The sequence below is a fragment of the Oryx dammah genome, unplaced genomic scaffold, assembly GCF_014754425.2.
Source record: "Oryx dammah isolate SB20612 unplaced genomic scaffold, SCBI_Odam_1.1 HiC_scaffold_9, whole genome shotgun sequence".
In the NCBI taxonomy this organism is placed as follows: domain Eukaryota; kingdom Metazoa; phylum Chordata; class Mammalia; order Artiodactyla; family Bovidae; genus Oryx; species Oryx dammah.
The window spans coordinates 16,051,639-16,067,789 of NW_024070193.1; the positions used below are offsets into that span (position 1 = coordinate 16,051,639).

The 16,151-nt window shown below is 37.4% G+C and overlaps 2 protein-coding genes across 14 annotated transcripts in view; one reads left to right on the forward strand and one right to left on the reverse strand.

Moving 5' to 3' along the window:
• Positions 1–3,329, forward strand: part of CCDC66 (coiled-coil domain containing 66) — a 50,608-nt gene extending 47,279 nt beyond the window's left edge. For 9 of the 10 annotated variants that reach the window (XM_040246409.1, XM_040246410.1, XM_040246403.1 and 6 more), the window contains 2 exons: positions 99–214; positions 1,455–3,329. In XM_040246409.1, coding sequence (XP_040102343.1) covers positions 99–214; positions 1,455–1,541 — 203 coding nt within the window. In that variant the 3' untranslated portion in view covers positions 1,542–3,329. The remainder of the gene's footprint in view (positions 1–98; positions 215–1,454) is intronic. The other variant, XM_040246404.1, reaches the window with a different exon arrangement.
• TASOR (transcription activation suppressor) overlaps positions 394–16,151 on the reverse strand; it is a 51,990-nt gene continuing 36,232 nt past the window's right edge. The window contains exons 18-24 of one of the 4 annotated variants that reach the window (XM_040246399.1): positions 10,730–11,661; positions 7,732–7,854; positions 6,557–6,716; positions 6,009–6,117; positions 4,646–4,824; positions 4,299–4,463; positions 394–3,498 (exon numbers count right to left, since the gene is read on the reverse strand). In XM_040246399.1, coding sequence (XP_040102333.1) covers positions 2,966–3,498; positions 4,299–4,463; positions 4,646–4,824; positions 6,009–6,117; positions 6,557–6,716; positions 7,732–7,854; positions 10,730–11,661 — 2,201 coding nt within the window. In that variant the 3' untranslated portion in view covers positions 394–2,965. Of the gene's footprint in view, positions 3,776–4,298; positions 4,464–4,645; positions 4,825–6,008; positions 6,118–6,556; positions 6,717–7,731; positions 7,855–10,729; positions 11,662–16,151 lie in introns of all 4 variants that reach the window. The other 3 variants (XM_040246400.1, XM_040246402.1, XM_040246401.1) reach the window with 3 other exon arrangements.

Consider the following 16,151-nt stretch of genomic DNA (forward strand, 5'->3'; position numbering starts at 1 on the left):
TATAAATTAATGAATCCCTAGAAAATTATAGCATAGGGCTATTTCATAGTATCAGAAATGTATTTGATTTTTGTCATTTACATCCTGTCTCACCTCAGACCAACAAGAGCTGTTTGCCTCTGACCATCTCAGGGACCCACTTCTTAATCCTAACTTGGTGAAAAACAGGGATCGACAGCAAGCAATCCTTAAGGGACTATCAGATCTGAGACAGGTATGAGCCTTTCAAAAGTGTAGGTGTGACCATATTCTGGTGGAGGACTCTGATAGAATGGCTAAGCAGTTACTTAAGCCTAACTGATGGATTACATGACTTAGGTCACCTCTTTTCTTCTATTTGATTCACACTGCCATCTCTAAGAGTATTTCTTTCCAGCATGAAATCATGAGACGTGAGTATTAAAACAATTTTATTGAATGAAAATGCATACATTTGAAATGGCAAAGCATGATCAATAAGGCCCGAAAACCAAAGGCAGAAAATAAGTACAGTTGTGGTTTAATTCTTAGTAATGCAGTTCACAGTTTTTTAAAATGTGTTGGCTGTGTTTAGAACAGAGCATTGACATAAGACCCAAAGAGCACTATATACTCAGTGTGAAATTACATGTATTGTCTTACCAGACTTTTTCTCCCAGACCAACTGTGACTCATTACCTTGCTCAGGTAAAAAATCCAATATTTAAGTCTATTTAACTTTTCTGTATCAGGTAGCCTTGAAGAAACACCTGTTGCTGTGCTTTAAAAAATAATGACATACAAAACTGCGTTTGCAGTTAGTTTTGATTCACAGTATACTTTTCCCAAATAAACTGTAGTTTTAGGAGTACCTTTTCCATGTCCAGTCATTTACAAATGCCTCATCTATTTTAAGTTGTTGATTCAAGTGTTTGTTAACATTTTTTTTTATATAAAGCTAGAGAATCACCCCCACTAATACAGGAGTATCAAGAATCCTTTAGCTTTTTTTACATGTTACCATTGGTTACATCTGGATTGAGTTTTGTAACTCAAGCTCGGTAATTCACACAGATTTTACTTACATTACCTTTTAAAATGACAAACATAATAGTTGTGAGGTTAACAGAAAGAATGTAATATACATACACCTTCACCTATATAGTGACCATGTCTTATTTCAGCAGGGCCTTGTGCCAGCCACTAAGGTTAACGCAGTCAGCATATACACTGGATGTTAAGGGAGACTCATGATCTTTTTAAGACATTTGAGGAAAAGGTAAGGGGTGGCACCTCTTTAAGGAAGGCCATCTCTATTGGTTTTATGCTAAAAATATGAAGACAGTCTTACAAATCTATGATAGCTATATCTATATATATAGTAAGTACAGTATCCGAGTGAGAAAGTCTGGTATAAAAATTGAAAACATGTTTTCAAAGTAAATATAGAATAGGGTTAATTTGCACACCTTACTAACAAATCAATGTGATTTCAGGGCCTTCTCCAGAAGCAAAGGGAGTTGGAAACTAATCTCATGCCTTTAGCTGCAAATCAAGAAGAGAATTTTAGTTCTTCGTTTTAAATGTAGAAAATTAAATCCTTCATTTGTGTTCCAAATTATAAAATGTGGTTGTTGCGAAAATTAAATCCTTCATTTGTGTTCCAAATTATAAAATGTGGTTGTTGCTTAACTGTTTTTTACAAGTACCCTAAATTTATTTTTTAAATGCTTATTTAAAACTTGTACATTATGTAGAAAAATGTTGTGTATGTATATTATGTATTTAAAACAATAAAACAGTTTCATAAAAGCTCAGTTAAAAAGTTACCTGCTCTGTCACAATGTGGGTATTTATCTACTTACCTTAACACAGCCTGGAGTTTAACAGATAATGTTCTTCCACACTCTACATGTAGGCTTACTAATTGAAACAGCACTTTATCTATTATATTCTATAAAAAGTTTGAAGAGTAGGACCTAAAGTTCTTTTAGTGGCCAAAGGAAGGTCTGATGTCCCAACATTACTAAAACAGCCCAGATTCAGCTTAGGCTTATGAGGAAGGTTTTTTGAGTCCTTTGATGACTTTTATTGTAGAAACTATAATTTTTAAAAACATCTACAAGTTTGTATTAGTAATGATGAAGCACTTTTTTAACCAATACATGTGGATTCAAAATTTTTATCTCCACCATGTACTTTGGTACAGCACTTAAGTGCTTACTTACCACCTGAAAAATATACATACATTTTTTTCTAACAATTTAAAAACCTGTAGCAAAGTTGGTTTCAAACTGTTAATAAACTGCTTGTAATAACAGAAACCTATCTTTTGAAATATGAAACTGAATTTGGTTAAGTCTAAGGACCACACAAGCACTGAAAAAAATAAAAGCTTGACCAAAATTTTAGTAACAGGCACAATTACATGGTTAAGTCTAAAGATAAAAAATAATGCTGCCTGGTATTAAGTCCTAAGTACATAGTTTTATAACCTAAATGAAATTGCTTTGTTCAATAAATCCTGAGGTATTGAGCCAAAATCCTGTAAATATTAACATCACTGGCTTATACCTGTGTAAAAACACTATACAAAAGCTTAAATAAATACAATAGTTGATATATCATCTCAGCAAAAGTATTTGGGATAATCTGACATTAGAGGAAGAAAAGTAAAGCCACTACTGTGCACTATCCTTTTGCAAATATCCTAGTTTTATATATAAAACAAGCTTCAATTTGAAGCCAAAGTACAGGTGACATATAAAGTGTAAAACTTAGAAGTGCCAACATGAGATAATTCAAGTACAATATATGTTAAAAATATATATATTTATTTCAGTTTTCAGAGGCTTCAACTGTTACAGGCCATCATGATTTAAATAAGAGGGGCAAAGAAAACCATGAGAAAGGAAACCTTCTGTTTAGAGAAAGAAATATAAATTGTTAATTCACTTTTAAGAAACAGAAAAAGTCCATAACAACCTATTTTTAAAAATTACTATAATTATTTCTCTTTTGAAAACGGCCTGCAAGAATCACTTTTCCACCAACTTAACGGAGATGGAGCGTTCTCTCTATCCAAGCTTTGAGTGTAAGCAGATAAAAAGTCATTTTCACTTTCTTGAGTCTGACTTGATGAAAGGGCATATGGTGTGCCCAAAAATGTCTGATGAGTGAGCACATTAAAATGACTAAACTGATGGGACATATTTAATCGACTGTGATAAACCTGAAAGTTGCTATATGAATCTTGTTCAGCTGAATTACTGTTCTCTCCTTCAGAGCATACTTTATCAATAGAATCTCTCTCTGCAGAATCAATTTGATAAGTCTCATCTTCTAATAAACTTTTTTGCAAGTCAAGAGACGATTGCAACTCAATTTGAATATTCTTTTTTTGATCTGTTCCACGTGATCCTTTGGTCTCTTTCTCCAATATTTCTGAATGAAAATTGCTGCATACTTCTATTTGTGAGATTTCATCCCCTGAATCCAGAGACATATCCTCTTCATCCTTTTCATCGTTTTCTATAAGAGCTACATTTAAAAAACAAAAAGTCCTCCTCTATTGAAATACACAATTTGTTTAAGTTTTAAAATTATACACTACTCACACAATATAATGCGTCAGGGTCTGCAAGTCCACAATCCCTTAAAGCTTGGTCTTCTGCCACAAGTTCACTTAGTCACAACACTCACACTAGGTGTGAATGTCCAGATAATCCGATGCTAAAAGCTTCTGCGAAATGTGTTCACGTTTAATGTTGGGAAATCCCAACTCCCAGCTCCAAAGGGGTTAATGTCAAAACAGCATCTAAAGTTATACGGTAATTCAGTATTTGACAAGACAAATATAAAATAAAAATTCTGACATCTAGCTTCACTGGATTACTGCTAAATTGGTTAGTTCTATCAAATGTTTGATCATCTCTGCTTTTCCTCGAAAACAAAACGTACATCTTTCATTTTACATAAAACCTGGAACCAAAGCAGAGGCCATCTCACAAAAGACTAAAGCTATAGATATTTCTACTACTTTATCATTAAACTGCTTTAAATCACAACAGAAGCCAGTAATACTTACATTACCTCCAAAGAAAATGCTTACTCTATATTAGTATGCAGTCTACCATTAACAGCTTACAACAGACTACAGTATAATAAATGAGACTTTGTATATTTTAAGTAAAAGAATGATAAATGCCTTGAAACACTTCCCCTGAAGCTGTTTACACTGAGGTGAGCAGTTTCAAAATAAGTTTTCATTATATGAAATCAAAGCAAAACCATTCTTTTTCTGTCTATCTTAAAGAAAATGAAAACTACTGAAAAGTTACCTGACTGTGACTCAAGATTCTCATTAGCACCAAGCAATGGAAGGTTTTCTTCTGTGATTGAGTTGTGATAGCCCACAAGGTTTTTAAAGTTTTGCATAAAGTCTTCAGCAGTTGCAACCACTATTCCATTATCAGTATAACTGGAAATCATCTTGATACTCTTTTCTAATATGGGGGGAAAAAATGTTGAATATAAAACACTTGAAAATATAAAATTATAACGCCTGCCCACAGCCCTCAAAAAACCCTTTCCTCCACATTTTCATAAACACCCCACACCGTGCCACAAAATCCTTTCATCCACATTCCTGTATTCATAGTAGAAAACTTGAGAGCATTTGCTTTACCTGTTAAAAAGACTATGTGCCGGTGCTGTATGTTCTGAGCCTGAAGTCTGATAAGGCAATCCAATTCTGGAGCATTTCGAGTTTGTGAATCACAATTGTGATATGACAAAATTTCAACCAGATGTTTCTTCTGATAGACATTCAGTAGCGTCAACAGACTTAGAGCTTTAGCATTCAATCTGTGAAATTTAAGTAGTTCAGTATCTGGATCTGCATCTCTAAAATTTAGAATGGATGTTTTCGCTTGAAATTGACAGCATAATTTCTCAACAGAGGCAACTGATCACAACCACACTGCTTGGCTCACTGCCTGACGTATGGGTGCTTCTGAGTTGAGGAAGAGTATAAACTGTGCACTCCCATGGTTAAGGGCTTTCTCTGGGTCCAAAGCCTGAGGACCAGGTACTCAGTTCAGACAAAAATCTCAACTTACTAAATAAATTTCACTTCTCTTCAGCTTCACTAATTTAGAAATTCAATGAAAGGCGTAAAAGGACAGAAAGATATGAATCTTTCCTTCAAAAAGAACACGGCTCTAAGCTATCTCTATGTCCAGCCATAAGGCAACCTGTGGTAGAAATTATTGGCTGTTGTCAGGAAGATGAGGGTACTAACTTGAACAGGGTTATACCTTTGGGCCTCAGTGTTGGTGTCTGTTATAAAAGACTTGCCCAATGCCTACACTTCACATGATTTGACGTTTTTAAAAAATCAAATTCAATGAAAATTAATTTAAAATTATTTAGGCCTGAATTTCCCTGATTGTGTGCCATGGAATTTCAACAGGTACAAGAAGAAAAAGGTTTTGTGGCCTACGTTTTGGAAATGCTGACAATGTAACACAGTATCCTTAACTACAGGTTCTCAGACCCTTACCTGTGTAAATAAGGACATTATATGGACTCTAGCAGTCATCTGATTACAACAATCATTTGCAGAGCCTCTCAAGGGACTAGTTACGATTCCAAGAATCATACTTTGAGAAGTGACTTCTGGACATGTTAGACATCACTTATTTACACAAATTAGTGAACTAATTACAGAACCCCTTATGTCAAAATTAATCCTTGTCTCATGTGTAGTGTTATTAGAGTAACTGGGATAGGACCTGATCTGGCATATATACAGTTCCATTAAAAAAAAAAAAAAAATGCTGATTATCTCATTTTATAAGTCTAAGCCCAAATGGCAAAGGTCATATAAACTTTGGCAAACCTCTACATAAACAAGAATACCATTTTGGCTGGCAAAAGATACCTATGACAACCGAGCAGCATCTATCATCTATAAACATATAGAGAACAAAATTCTGTGAACAAAATGTTAAAATCAACAACCAATACAGTTATTTTTCAAACCTTACCTGCCCAGTTCCTTTAGTTTTTTCTGAAATTTACAGTGGACTTTCCATTGCCATTTTCCTTCGGGAGTACTAAGTTCTTCGAGGAATGTCAAAAAATTTTTAAGGTTCTCTGTTAATGAAGTTTAATAAATTCAATAAGTAAGTCACTCCACAACTGAATTATGGAAGACATGTTTGCTGATATTATGTAGGAACACCTACTTTCCTATGTAGTATTTTCTTTCCCCCCGCCCCTCAAAGGGAGACAGATCTAGCGATCTCTCTGAGATCCAGTAAAATAAAATCTACACACAAAAAACAAGTTTAACAAAAACCAAAAGTAATCTAGGTGAAGTAGGTGCAGAGAGCCCTGCTTTATGCCAGATTTAGAGAAGTTATTCATAGAGTAGAAGAATGGCAAAAAAATCTGTAGTAATAAACATTCCAAAAAATGATGGAAATTACCTATGACTGGCAGAATGGAGAATACATGAAAAAGTACAAGTGAGTCACTTATGAGAAAAACCTAGAGAAGACACAAGTTACATGCTTAAAAGAATAAGTCTTACCAATTGTGATTACTTCTGGATTTAGAATGGATTCATCAGAAACAATAAAACCTCCAGATACAAATAATTCATTGTATGTATGATTTTTAACATCATCCAGACTATCAACACCAGCAAAACTAACACAAGGGAGCTTCTTTAACATCACCAAACAAGGTACCTATTTAAATACGAAAATAAAAATAGAAATAAGGAAAGACTAAAGTGTGAAATGTACCAGAAACATACTGTGGCTCACCTGTACTAAGTTAGTGTGTTGCCTCTGAAAAGTCAAATGCAAAAATATTTACATTTTTTCCAAATATACAAACTAACATGTACTGGGCATCTATGTTGACAGAACACTCTTAAGGAAGAGGCACTTATAACAGACCTGGAAATTCATCATTCAGAATGATGAATGCTAACTTGCCCTGCTCTGTGAGTACTGAGAATTCAAATGAAGCAAGAGCCTGGAACAGTCACTAAAGACTTCAGAGAGCAGTGGTGCTTGACATAGGCTCCTAAGGCTAGATGCTGCTGCTACTGCTGCTAAGTTGCTTCAGTCGTGTCCAACTCTGTGACCCCATAGACAGCAGCCCACCAGGCTCCCCCGTCCCTGGGATTCTCCAGGCAAGAACACTGGAGTGGGTTGCCATTTCCTTCTCCAATGCATGAAAGTGAAAAGTGAAAATAAAGTCGCTCAGGCATGTCTGACTCTTAGCGACCCCATGGACTGCAGCCTTCCAGGGTCCTCCATCCATGGGATTTTCCAGGCAAGAGTACTGGAGTGGGGTGCCATTGCCTTCTCCGAAGGCTAGATGGGGCACCCCCAAACCCAAGGGACAAGGGGACTGGTTTGGCAAAGAGGGGGTAGAAACAGGTTTTCCAAGGACATATGAATGAAGGTGGTAACAACAGAGTCAGCAGACCCAGTGGCATTCAAGGAGTCAATGTTCTTACTCTTGACTAAGCAATAGAGAAGATATGTGATGGGCTACAATTTAAAATTTTGCAGAGGTACAAACAGGAATCCCACAAGTCAATTCACAGAGCATAGTGCAGGTCCTAGATGTCCTAAGCTCGAAGATTTATCTCCTTTAAAACTTAACAATATTTATAAAACAAACAGCTTCAGTCTCAAAGATAGTAGAGATTTTTTACAACCAAAGTAAGGAATTCAGTTAATAGTCTACCTTGTGGATGAAACCTGCAATGTCTTCATTTTGAATAATAATCAATAGTTTATCTAATTTTGATCTTCTTTCCAAAAACTGTTCCGGGTGACACTCTGTATTGCCTAATTTGATAAGATACTCCTGTTGAAAAGAAAAAACAAACTAAATCACCATTTGAAAGTTTTCTTGCAAACATCCATTTTACACCAGAAATGCAAGATAAACTGGTTATATTTTACTACTACTGGACTATAATTAATGAAGACCTTTACACCAGGGCCCTCAGAGATCAAGGCCACTCTTAGAGAAGACTCTGAAGCTCAGAGCTTTCACGGTCACAATCACAGCATTACAAATCCTAGGCAGTCAAAGCCAAGTAAATGCCAGCTGGGGTAACAGAACGGAAAGAATGGATTAGCCCAGGTTTTTAACTTAGTACTTATTCTGGGCAACCACTCCCTCACTTCCATTTTCTCTTCCTTTTAAAGCAGGCCTTTGATTATCTGCAGCAGTTACCAGTATATTCTTTCAAAGTTACAAAGCACTTTTCCAACTGCTGAAGCTCATTTAATTCACAACCACCCCAAGATCATTCATACAGAGCTTCAAAATGTACAGTGGTACTTACACATTAATTAGCCCTGCCTGTCAAGTCTACACCTTCAAACAAAACAGACTCTCCCAATAATGCCCCCCATCATGCTGGTGACACAGTGCTACCTTTCAAAGAACACAACCAGTCCTGGCAGTGTTCTCTGCTTGCTGGGGGAATCCTGAACCCTGAAGCAAAAAGCAGGATTCTGAAGGTCACATTCCTCATTTCAGATGCAGGAGCAGATTCATTTTCTCATGGTTGGCAAGGCTGGTTAGATAACCATAAATCTAAACCAAGCTTGCCCCAGCAGTGTTTAAGAGCTGTCTACAAGGGTCACACCCAAAGAAGTTGTTTCTGTGTAGCCCTGAAGCATCTTCTATGTTGTTTCATTTTACTCTAGCCTCTAAAGCCTCTGGAGAGAGCCCCAAGCAGCTTACCATCAAGTTATGAAAAAGGAAATTAGTGTCTAAGAAGCTTTAGATGCAAGTTTGTTTTATATAAGAGTATAACTCATAAAGCAACAAATCATTTTGATTCCAGAAATATTCAGGAAGTTTAAAATTTTATTCATGAAGTCCTATACTCTAACATTTTGCAAAATTTCTAATGGGTATTAAGAGTTAAAATCTGATCTAATTTCCTTTTATTTTAAAAATACACATCCTTTTTCTCCTCTACATAAATAACAGAAATATGATTTACTCTAAGCCATAATAGATTAAAACCACCATTCATAAGTAAATACATTTACTCTAAGTGTTTTGCAATCTTTAAAATACAGTGGGAGATGGAGTTACGCTGAGCACACTGGGAACTGTGCCCAACGCACTCTCATTGAGCTTCATGCCAATGTGCAGTGATGCCCACAGAGATGTGGAAACATGTTGCTGGGGGTGAAAAAGTGTTGAGAAGCTCAATGCTTAAACATACAGGGCAAAAATGCAACAAGAAATTCCTGAAAAATCTGGTTTCATCCTCCCAAGGAACTACACGGAATGAGTAAAGGCAACATGCTGAGGACTTGGCTGCCTCCACTTCCATGCTCTTCACCTTCCCCTGAGCACATCAGGTCAAGTATGCCAACATCAGAGATCCTCAAACTGACAAAGGCTCGGGGCATGTCAAAGCATGGAGTTTCTGAGGCACGCTGGGCTGTAGGTCACTTACAGTCCCTTCTCCTTCCTCTTACTTAAAAAGCAGAAGCTCATCATGGTAAGTAACTTGCATAAACAAGAGCAGGCATATTTTTAAAACTAAGGCATTCCCTTACTAAGGAAAACTAGGGCTTGCTTCCCTTGTGGCTCAGCTGGTAAAGAATCTGCCTGCAATGTGGGAGACCTGAGTTTGATCCCTGGGTTGGGAAGATCCCCTGAAGGGAAAGACTACCCATTCCAGTGTTCTGGCCTGGACAATTCCACGGACTATACAGTCCGTGCAGTTGCAAAGAATTGGACACAACTGAGCGACTTTCACAAAAACAATGACACAAACAAGGCATTCCCTTAAGGAATTAAAATGCTATACAGTTTAAAGTGAGTGAAAGTGAAGTCACTCAGCCATGTCCGACTCTTTGCAACCCCATGGACTATAGCCCACCACACGCTCCTCTGTCCATGGGATTCTCCAGGCAAGAATACTGGAGTGGGTTGCCATTTCCTTCTCCGGGAGATCTTCCCAACCAAGGGATCGAACCCAGGTCTCCCGCCTTGCAGGCAGACAGACGCTTTACCATCTGAGCCACCAGTGAATACTAACTGGCTAACTACCATTACTAATTACTAGTTAACCACTAATATAGTTGTCCCGTGTGTTATGAATTATATCTGTCTCTATGTGTGTATTTTTTTTTTTAAATCAACTGCCTGAAATGCTAGTCCACTCCATAGCTTGAGTACAAAAACAATTCCCTGCAATAAAGAATCTTTCATGATTGGGTAAGCTTTTCAGAATCATGTTTTTTGATCAATAAGGGCTACAGGGAACCCTGGCATGACCAGGACATCAATAAACACAAAAAGATACCAACATTAGGTCATCCCGGATGGTTCTGTCTTTCTATATGACTGATAAAACCCCATGAGGTAAACAGTGACAACTTCATTTCTCTGCATCTCTCCCTCTGCTTTGTTAAAAAACCCAAGAAACATTTAAAATCTTTGACTCAATAATGTAAAGGTATGGCAATTGTATGCAGTTGGTCTTTAAAGTGACACTATGCAAAATAAGATTCAAAATTCTAAGACGTTTAGATCATCGGTTCTGAATTTAGTTGAACTTACTAGTCTTTTACTCCACTCTGCATTAAATTATAAAAAATAATACGGTCAGCATTTAAAAAACAAACAAAAAATCCATTTTATAGAGGTCAGACTCAACAACACAAGTTTAGATGGCATTATGATTACCTTCTCATTTAGTTACCTTTATTTCTTTACAGAGAACACTCTCTTCTTCTTCATGAATATAAAATTTCACAGTATTTTTCTGGACATCTTTCATGATTTTAACCAAACTGTTAAAAACTTCAGGTTCTAACTGGCTTATAAAATTTGAAAGAGCTGGCTGGGCAGAAATGTTTACATCACTGGGCGATTTTGCTGTTTCTTTTTCTACTGGTTCCCGGGCAATATCACCAGGTACAGTATGATCAGAAGTCACCATTGGCTCTGTGGCTTGATGTGGCTGGTTCACCGCTACTTCAGCTAAACCCAAAGCTGAGGAATGCTGCTCCTGAGAGCTGGCATCTTTCAAAGGGTCACTACCAAGGAGTTCAAGACGGTGTTTACTGTTGAAGTCGCTTGAGGAAACTGGAGTGACATGCCTTCCCAGAGGACTCAGTGCTATCTTAGGACAAGACTCATTAAGACTGACTGGTGGCAAATTCCCACTCTTGGCTGATGCTTTGATAATAATAGTATTTAGTTTCTCATGCAAGCCATCTACAAACTCCTGCACACCAGCTTTGGAAGTCTTAGAATATATGAACTCGGAAAGCCGTTTCATCTTCTCTTGCGTTGAAAATACAGGTGTGGAAATTCTACTGACATATGAAACATTCTTTTGCTTCAGAATCTCTTCTATCTTCCTAGAAAAGAGATTATACTCTCCTAGCACTGTCCTCTCTGTGGTCTCGCTCGCTGCGGGCGGCTCTGGGGCTGGCATGCACTGCTCCTCCACTGTCAGCACCTGACCTGTCAACACGTCCTCCTCAGTGGTGCCCTTCAGTGTGTCTGTAAATGGAGAGGATGGAAACTGGTAATCAGAGCCTCTCTGTCTACTTATTACCCGGGGGTCATTAGGAAAGGCCTCCTGTGGTGGCAGACACACCAGCTGTTCTTCTGGTGATTTCATACCTATACAGGAAGAGTTTATTATTACAAAAGCAATCCAATATTAATGACATCTGAAAATACAAACTCATAAATAAGGGGGGAAAAAAAGGCCAGGTCAACTATATATTTAGAACAAACTATGTATTGGAAGGTAGAGTAAAAATCTCAAATAATGGTATGACCCTATCACCTATGCGCCCTTATTTTACGGCTGCTTTTTATATTTCAGTAGCTCAAATGACAAGTCTGAATGTTACTTTCTTTGATTACTTTTGAAGTACTCAAACAAATGCCAATTTAACATCACTACACATTAAGTCACTTGCTTACTTCTGCTTCCCTACCTTTCTGTACACCTGACTCTAATGGACATGTTTTAATCAGAATAGTTAGTTGCAACGGCTTGTTCAACCCCTATAATCTTTGCCCACTACTGTGGTAACACCTTCTTAATATGAAAACTTTGAGTGTAAGGCAACTGAAAGAACATCAAGCTGAAATGCTGTGGGAATAAGTTGCATTCAGGATCTAGGATAATTAATTTTATCTGTTTTCATATTGGAATGTGAAGTCAAGTGGGCCTTAGAAAGCATTACTAAGAACAAAGCTAGTGGAGGTGATGGAATTCAAGTGGAGCTGTTTCAATCCTGAAAGATGATGCTGTGAAAGTGCTGCACTCAATATGCCAGCACATTTGGAAAACTCAGCAGTGGCCACAGGACTGGAAAAGGTCAGTTTTCATTCCAATCCCAAAGAAAGGCAATGCCAAAGAATGCTCAAACTACCGCACAATTGCACTCATCTCACATGCTAGTAAAGTAATGCTCAAAATTCTAGAAGCCAGGTTTTAGCAATACGTGAACTGTGAACTTCCTGATGTTCAAGCTGGTTTTAGAAAAGGCAGAGGAACCAGAGATCAAATTGCCAACATCCGCTGGATCATGGAAAAAGCAAGAGAGTTCCAGATAAACATCTATTTCTGCTTTATTGACTATGCCAAAGCCTTTGACTGTGTGGATCACAATAAACTGTGGAAAATTCTGAAAGAGATGGGAATATCAGACCACCTAACCTGCCTCTTGAGAAACCTGTATGCAGGTCAGGAAGCAACAGTTAGAACTGGACATGGAACAACAGACTGGTTCCAAATAGGATAAGGAGTACATCAAGGCTGTATATTGTCACCCTGCTTATTTAACTTCTATGCAGGGTACATCATGAGAAACGCTGGACTGGAAGAAACACAAGCTGGGATCAAGATTGCCGGGAGAAATATCAATAACCTCAGATATGCAGATGACACCACCCTTATGGCAGAAAGTGAAGAGGAGCTAAAACGCCTCTTGATGAAAGTCAAAGAGGAGAGTGAAAAAGTTGGCTTAAAGCTCAACATTCAGAAAACGAAGATCATGGCATCCAGTCCCATCACTTCATGGGAAACAGATGGGGAAACAGTGGAAACAGTGTCAGACTTTATTTTTTTGGGCTCCAAAATCACTGCAGATGGTCACTGCAGCCATGAAATTAAAAGACGCTTGCTCCTTGGAAGAAAGGTTATGACCAACCTAGACAGTATATTCAAAAGCAGAGACATTACTTTGCCGACTACGGTCCGTCTAGTCAAGGCTATGGTTTTTCCTGTGGTCATGTATGGATGTGAGAGCTGGACTGTGAAGAAGGCTGAGCGCTGAAGAATTGATGCTTTTGAACTTGTGGTATTGGAGAAGACTCTTGAGAGTCCCTTGGACTGCAAGGAGATCCAACCAGTCCACTCTGAAGGAGATCAACCCTGGGATTTCTTTGCAAGCAATGATGCTGAAGCTGAAGCTCCAGTACTTTGGCCACCTCATGCGAAGAGCTGACTCACTGGAAGAGACTCTGATGCTGGGAGGGATTGGGGGCAGGAGGAGAACGGGACGACCGAGGATGAGATGGCTAGATGGCATCACTGACTCGATGGGTGTGAGTTTGAGTGAACTCCGGGAGTTGGTGATGAACAGGGAAGCCTGGTGTGCTGCGATTCATGGGTTCGCAAAGAGTCGGACACGACTGAGCGACTGAACTGAACTGATGGGGCTGTTTACCTATGGGGTTGCATAGTGGATTTGCTATAATGTTAGCAACTAATCAGGGAAAGAAAGACTCAATAATACAGGAAGAGAACATATTTCATAGCTGCATTAACAGTAATGCTTTTTGATAGGACTTTAGTATTTTTATTTTGCTTGGAAATAATTCCAAGAGAAATCATAATAGCTATTACCCCATTTGAGATGAAGAGATCATTAAGCTAGCTAATGCTAATGAAATTATAACTTTTGATTCTTGACAACTAGCTCAATCCATAAGAACATAAATCCTAAATTATTCTCCTCACAAATCCTAAATTCAACCACAGTTATGTTTTTGAAACTGCATTGCAAAACAGGCACCCTAAATCTCTCTGTAAAAAACAAGGGGAAAATATGTTTAACAGCAATTTATAGTAATACTTTATTTCAGTAAAGACAAAGTTTTGTTATTTTTGACTTCAAGTTCCTATTACATAATTTTATCTTTCAAAATATTCCTAATTTTTCTTAAATCTTAGCCAACATTCCCTAACAAATTGCTACTACAGTATATAAAATGTTATCTCTAGATCAGAAAGTCCACACAGAGTTTTAGTTTTCAAAACTGTAGTACTTTTAAGATATAGTGGAATTCCTATTAAAGTTTATACCCAGGTATAGCAGTGTAACTTTTCTATATAAAACTCAGTTTTGATTCCCGCCCCCCAGTCACACTTTTGTAAATGTTTAAACAGCTCATCAGCATTTAGTTTATGACATTTTTTTACCAACCCCAGTGGTTACCATGAACTACTGCACCCATTAAGTACTGCAAAGACACCTGTCAGCAGGATATGAAGACCATTCAGGAGGTCTATAGGTAAAAGGGAAGGAGAACAAAACATCCAGTGTACCAGTTCAGAATTATAACTGTATGAAACTGATAAACCAGAAAAAAATTCAAGTTCCATAAACTAATTTAGGAATTCTGAACACATTTCTTAAATGTGCAGTATGGCGTTTAGTGGACACATGAATGTCAGGATGGATACATAAGAAAACGTAACGAGGAACCCCTTGGTGATCCAGTGGTTAGGACTTTTACTGCCAGATCAGATCCCTCCCTAGTCAGGGAAGTCAAGATCCCACAAGCTGCGCAGTGCAGCAACCAACAAATAAGTCTGTAACTAACGTTGACTCATTGGATGAAACGATATGTGTGGCCTAGGGTTGGAAAACATTTTTTGAAGTATTTTTGTACTTCTTTTGTACTTCTTTGACATGTACCATGTCAAGTATCTGATTTATTGAAATAAAAATTTTTAATTGCATCCCATAAAACAGATCAGTTAGGGAGGACATTTAAAAACTTCTGAAGGGAAAAAAAAGGCTTCCGAATGGTTTATTATTAAAAATACTTGAAATACATTCTCCCAGAGTTTTCTGTTATAGTTAAGACCAAGAAGCTTATTCCTGAAGGGCTATGGATAAAGGAAATGTTTTTAAATTGAAATATAACTTAAATTCATTTGGGGAATTTTCCATATTAAAAAACTAAACCAAATTCCCTTTTGAAAATGCAAATGATCACCGTCTATTTTGTACAGATTCCCTATTTTTATTGATAGAAAATTTCATTATTTTAAAAATTCTTCATAAATGAATTAAAAGAAATACATGTCAATATCATAACAGTACGCTTCTACTATCACTCAAGTGTTGTGGCACTTTGGCTTTTAAGTGCAAGGAGAGTAGTGAGTTCACTAAAGGTAACATCATTTGGATTTTTATACTTTTAATAGCAAAATATGAAGATGGTATGCCAAATAAAGACTGCAGATGCGGATGGATCATTCTGAGACATAAACAAGATACCTGACTTCTCCCAATAAAAAAGAATTACTGATAGAAGTAAAACATAGATGAGTCCCAGACATAAAGTTGTGTAAAAGGGCCAAAACCAAAGAGCGTAGGTTCTATCTACCTTTTAAATTCAAGAGCAGGTCAAACTAATCTATGCTGAAAGAAGGAACATTGATGATTATTGTTTGGGGCAGGGAGAATACTAACTGGGAGGATGCATAAGGAAGCCTTCTGGGGCACTGAAAATGTTCTACATATTGATTTGGGAGGCAGTCACCTAAGTGTTCACATATGTAAAAATTCATCATGCTGTAAAGATTTATGCATTTTCCTGCATGTCATGTATCTACTCTTCCTACTTTCTGCCCCCCACACCCCCAATCGTCTTTTCCTAGGAGGAGACAAAGATCTTGAAGAAAACTATTAACTCAGTCTTTTTTCTTTTTTCACCCCCAAAGACAAGAATAACCATAAAGATCTACTAAAATTAAAGTCACTTAGCTCTTCTTCCAAATAGGAAAAACAACACAAGGTTTCTGAAAGACTAAGATAAAATGAAACAGAAACAACAAAAAATCCAGACCAGATTCCAAGCAA